General features: G+C 41.3%; 1 protein-coding gene across 1 annotated transcript; it reads right to left on the reverse strand.

The window, feature by feature from the left end:
* Window positions 1-240: 240 nt before the first annotated feature.
* Window positions 241-4,366, reverse strand: LOC132997334 (uncharacterized). Its single transcript, XM_061067439.1, has 7 exons — window positions 3,792-4,366; window positions 3,367-3,550; window positions 2,870-3,093; window positions 2,688-2,759; window positions 2,401-2,573; window positions 2,032-2,283; window positions 241-1,854 (listed from the first exon to the last, which is right to left on the reverse strand). The coding sequence occupies exons 1-7, from the start codon at window positions 4,363-4,365 to the stop codon at window positions 538-540; spliced, it is 2,796 nt and encodes a 931-aa protein (XP_060923422.1). The 5' UTR covers window position 4,366; the 3' UTR covers window positions 241-537.
* Window positions 4,367-6,187: the final 1,821 nt, after the last annotated feature.

Raw genomic sequence — 6,187 nt, forward strand, 5'->3', positions numbered from 1 at the left:
CACATTCCCAATTCTCATCTACAGCTTCCATATTTCAATCTATAAGAATAACATGTCATAGATTGAAATATGGAAGCCATAGATGAAAATATGGAAGTCATTCATAGACTTCCATATTTCCATCTATTAGAGATAGGAACTTTCAAGATGAAAATTGAAAAATTAAAGATAATTTGAAAAAAATGAACGACAGCATACTCAAAGATTTTAGGAAATTCTTTTTATTTATCTGACATACTTCTTGAACTTACAGCTGTAGGCATTTGAAATGAAAAATATATCTATAAAAGTCTAGATATAAATATCCAATAAATTAACAAAATATACATACTTAAACAAGGTGACATTGCTTCATGCCTTTCATAAAAAAAAATTAAAAAAATTGACTCATAGCTGGTAACCTGAAAAGGTCATACATGAATAATGTCTTTTTGGAACATAATTGACAATTTTTTTTTAACATAATCATAATATTTTCTCAAACTTGATTACTTGACTACAACAAAGAACTATAAAACAGGGGTTTCAGTGACCTCTTCAATTTGGGTTTCCCGAATCTTCAACTGCACAGGAGTTGATGACTGGGGTTTCAGGCATGTCTTCAACTGGGGTCTCTGGAATCTCCTCCTCTCCTCCTGGTGGAAGAGGAGTCTCATCCAGCTGAACTTCCATAATCGCCCACCAGTCTACTTCCTCTTCAAACGGGGTCTCTGGCATCTCCTCCTCTCCTCCTCCCTCTTCAACCGGGGTTTCTGGAATCTCCTCCTCCACTCCTCTGGGTGGAAGAGGAGTCTCTTCAACCAGGGTTTTCACAATCTGCCCCCTTCCTACTTCCTCTTCAACCAGGGTTTCTGGAATTTCCTCCCCCCCTCCTCCTGTTGGAAGAGGAGTCTCTTCAACCTGAGCTTCCAGAATCTCCCCCCTTCCTACTTCCTCTTCAAACAGGGTCTCTGGCATCTCCTCCTCTCCTCCTCTCTCTTCAACCGGGGTTTCTGGAATCTCCTCCTCCACTCCTCTGGGTGGAAGAGGAGTCTCTTCAACCAGGGTTTTCACAATCTGCCCCCTTCCTACTTCCTCTTCAACCAGGGTTTCTGGAATTTCCTCCCCCCCTCCTCTGGGTGGAAGAGGAGTCTCTTCAACCAGGGCTTCCAGAATCTCTCCCCTTCCTACTCCCTCTTCAACTGGGGTTTCCAGAATCTCCTCTCTTCCTCCTAGGGGTGGAAGACGACTCTTCTTAAAAGTTGATTTCAACTTTTGTGCTTTTCCTCCTTCCTCCAACCTTCTGCATTTTGCCTTTCTTTTGTATGAATAGAAGTTTTCAAAAGATCTCTTCATCCGTTCCACCCTCACAAAACACTTGGAAGGTGAAACTACCACGAGATGTGACATCCTTTTTTGGACTGAAGAGTCATTTGAAAAGTCCAACTTCTTCATGGACTTTTGACTTGAAGGAGCTGGAAAAGATGGGGGCTCATCCTCTGATGATTCGTCCTTAGGTTCAGAAATCCCATGAAGCCTCTTGTTTCTTCTATTCATCATTGTCAACTTCTCGTCAGAGGACAATGATGAGCTTGACTCAGGTGCGTCATCAAAGATGACTTCCTCATCATCTGAGCTTGTCTCCGGTGTATCCTCAGATTTGTCATCTGGTAAGGATGAGGAGTCATCAGTGTCATTGTTAACTTGCGAGGATTTAGCAAAAGCCTCCTTGAGGGCTTTCATCCTCAGTTTTCTGGTTTGGTATGCCATTTCTTTGTCTGGCAGAGCTACATAGAATTTTTCTGCTGTAGTGGGGTCATGGCACATCGCATGAGCCACCTCCTTCCTCTCCTTCTCAGTGAGGTGATTCTTGGCCTGTGAACCCAAATGAAGAAATATGTGTAACATAATCTGGAAGTCTTCCAAATTCCCACCTACGACATACAGATTCAGATCAAACAGATGGAAATCTGGAAATTATCTATGAAAATTGTGAAATACTTGGCTATACTTCAGGCACTCCTAACACATATCACTTTCCTGAGTACCTACCTGCGTAGAGACACTGCTCCGGATCTGGCCAAAGTTGACTGGCCCCGTCAGTCCAGCATTCACCCAAGCCATATGGAGGTAGAGTGACGGCTTCACGATATACCTGCCTAATATTGTGTGGAAAACATATTTGTTGTCGTCCGCACCAAGGCAGCAGTTACCGAAGGCAACTTTTTTCAGCCACTCAAATTCCATCTTGTTTAGGCACACCGCAGCTTGCCCGAATGAGCTCATAGTTTTGTGGTCATCCACCTAGGGAAAACATGCAGAAAATTAGCTTATTTCTGTGGATAGGTAGACTTAAACTGAAATAGAAAAAAACTAATAAAACTTTTGCTATCTCTTCCAACAAATAGTTTAAATACTTACCATAACCCTATACTTCTTGCCACCACCCCAGCAGTCTGCTGACATCACCTGATCATGGGTCATGTTGGTAAAGACGACGGCGCGATGTCCCGTAAGGATGCTCAGATAGCCCATGAGGTAGCCCATGAGCTGACAATGGTCCTTACCATAACTTCCATCAGCAGGTAAGAATTCTACAATAAATAACACAGATACATTTAGTTTAGTCAAGTCAGGTTTATGTCAATTCTCCTCTCTCCATCTCCCAATCTCCTGTCATGAGTAAATATGTACTGAATTGTACTTACGAAGCAACTCAGGAATTTTCTTTTTGGCCACCTTCATAAATGTCACTTCCTTTTTCGCCTCAAGCAGTTGAACTGTGAAAAGAGTGTCACATATACCACTCATTTCTGAGGTTCCAAATCCCTATTTTTTAGATGACAGAATATACACACAACAATAACACAATAAAGAAAGCAAACCTTACCTGTCTTCTTTTTCATCACCTTCTGACGGTGGACAACCACGTGCTTGTGCACATTCATCTGAAGCATCTTAAGCTCATAGAGGAGTCTGTCGAAGTCAGGAGATCTGACTTTGCTGACCGCCTGGAATGAGCACTTCATGTGCCTGATGAACAGGGTGACATTTGTCATCATGTTTCTTACAGTAGTTGGGAGGTAACCCTTTTCGGTGAGGTATAGTGGCCACCTACAAAAAAAGGTAGGTACAAGTAATGAAATCTCACCTCTAGTTCCCACCACCTGATTCCAAATCCAAATTCCAATTTTTCATCTACTAAAAAACATCACATTATAATTTCAAATTCATAACAATAAATGTATATATATATATACATATCGAGAGAGAGAGAGAGAGAGAGAGAGAGAGAGAGAGAGAGAGAGAGAGAGAGAGAGAGAGAGAGAGAGAGAGAGAGAGAGAGAGATTTTATCTCTATTTATTCTAACCAAAAAACACACTTACATGCGCAATTTGTCAATCTGGAGAAGGAACTTCATATCCATTGAGACCATTTTTGGAGGTAGCCCAGTAGCCATATAGAGGCAAAAACGGAGTGCATGACTCGCTGCCTGCCTGGCATTATCCTTATCTTTTATTCCTGTCCGTGAACCCAGTCGAAACTTCCTGTAGTCATCAATGATCTTATCTGTCATGAAACAAACAGAAAATGTTTGTGGATTAAAAATTGTATATATATATTTTATTATATTTACCAAATTTTAAAAAAAACAACATCTATTACATTACATAGCAACGTGGAAGCCATATATTTCAAATTCTAATCTATGGCTTCCACATTGCTGTGTAATTCAATACATGTTGTTTTTTTATAGATGTAACCATGAAAATTGTAGACGAGAAAAGGGAAACAGGAAATGAAAACTCACGAAATAAATGTTCTGACTTGTTCGACTTTGTCACATGTTCATATTTTTGGGCTGAGGTAGTTAGTTTTGACGGTATGCCTCTGGGTGTCTTGGGTGTAGAGGGCGCCGAGGGTTGGGCTCTCACAAGTCTGTTTACCCTATTTTCAAGCTCCTGCAATCTCACTGCAACGTTTTCACATTTGCAGTTGCATTTGCGTTGATTCGGAAGTGGACTTGTAATATCGGTGTTATAAGACTGACTGGAGTTATCTTGGTTCTGCATAACAGGTGAGGAAGGCAGAGGATGGCTATGACCAAGCCCACTGGAGGAGGTTGTATGGACACCGGAGGAGGATGTGGGGACATCGGAGGAGGATGTGGGGACATCAGAGGAGGATGTGTGGACACTGTTGGGGGATGTGTGGACACTGGAGCAGGGTATTTGGCCATCGGAGGAGGTTTTCTGGCCACCAGGGCTGAGATGTGGATTTTTTTGGGGGGTAGATGATAAAACAGGAAGACCAATTTCAGGTTGACCATGCACTGAATCTGGACTCAGGGCCAGGTTGAGCGGCTGCCCTTCCTCATGGGGCATATCGTCTTCCCAAATGGACATTCTCTCATAAATTTCGTCTGTAATGAATTGGAAAAGGCATGTCAAGGACCTGTTTACTGTACATTCAACCTTTCACAAACACATTAATACATGATAGTGTAAAATTACCATTAGAGTTATCATGCATGTCCAAACATGATACCATCGGACTTTGAGGGTCAGTAAGGCGGAGAGCAGCAAACTCCTTTCTAATGCACGTCCTCTTGGCATCCTTTAGCAGAGGCTCTCTTTCCTATTGATATAAAGTGACATATTTTGACACAAAAATAATTCTTATCGTGACTAAAGATTACATTTGCAAGAATTATTGTGCATTTGCACTTACCTCTGGATTTAAGAAATGTGTGTCCTGCAGATGCTTGTCCAGGCGTACGAATGAACCCCTGTCACACACAGGGCAGTCTAAGCGTTCCGTTGTCCTAGAATAGGGAATATTGAATAAATGGGGAAGAAATATGGACAAGAAAAATATTTGTTTTCATATGAATATATGTTCTGTATGTTCTTACCTAGCATTCCCAAATTTCATCAACAGACGAAATTCCTCTTTATTAGGAACTGTGTGGGAAACATTCAGGTGCTGCTTTAAATTATTGTAGCTCCTGAAACACAACCCACACAATTTTGTGGCCTGTAGATGAAAAGGAAAAAAATGTTAAAAAGAAAAAAAAAGAATGACTTCCTGTTTCCAGTAGGTGGCGCTGTGACATAAGCATTTGAACAGGTTAGGATAATGCATGATGAAGTTTCAACACACTGCGTCTGAAAAAAGCAAGACATTACAGAGCACACTTACCATGCTGCTACTGCTGCTGTTGCTCCTCCACTTCCAAGTTTCATCTAAATGGCATGAATTATAATTTGGAAGTTAAAATCGAAAAACTTCCATGTTTCCATATATGTCATTTTACCTAAACCTAACCCTAACCATATGCTGACCATGTGATATAAATCAACTTTTCAAACAATCAAAAGTGCATGAGAAAACAACACCTAAGGTGATATTAATATGTTACACACTGAAATAGAGCAAAATCAGTCAGGTATCAGCACTTTGTGTCTAACAAAAATCAAGAAATTACAGAGCAAACTTACCAAGCTGCTAATGCTACCAATGCTACTCTTGTGTTACTTCCTGTGGGGAAAGGAAGTGCAAGTTTTCATCTACGAAATTTGGAATTACGATGGACAAATTCCATATTTACATATATGTCATTTTAACCGACCATGTGCTCACCATGTGATATAAATCAACTTTTCAAACAATCAAAAGTGCATGAGAAAACAACACCTAAGGTGATATTAATATGTTACACACTGAAATAGAGCAAAATCAGTCAGGTATCAGCACTTTGTGTCTAACAAAAATCAAGAAATTACAGAGCAAACTTACCTAGCTGCTAATGCTGCCATGCTGACCCTAGCTCTGCACAGGAAGGAACCACAGCTATGATTCCAACACTGGGCCAATCAGGTCGATGAGACCTTTCCGTCCCTGCCTGGATCAAGGCTCTAAGATGAAGTATGGCCGAGTTGGCCCCATTCACCTTGTTTGTCAAGAGGGAGTCAGGGTGTATGAGTGTTCATGGGCTCTGAGAGTCTGGGGCCTTGTTGGAACTTTTGACCAAAACAATAACTTACAGGGCTGATTCTCACATATGTCATAGAGCTCTTCGAGAGCTTTCGGGAACAACTGGGCCTGTGTCCGAAAGCCTCTCGGTTGAGGAGTTTAGGCAATTTAGCTTCCAGGTCGAGAGGTCGTCTACAAACGAGGCCTAGTCGAGTGACATTTCGGGGCTCT

Source organism: Limanda limanda, unplaced genomic scaffold (assembly GCF_963576545.1).
Source record: "Limanda limanda unplaced genomic scaffold, fLimLim1.1 SCAFFOLD_181, whole genome shotgun sequence".
Taxonomy (NCBI): Eukaryota; Metazoa; Chordata; class Actinopteri; order Pleuronectiformes; family Pleuronectidae; genus Limanda; species Limanda limanda.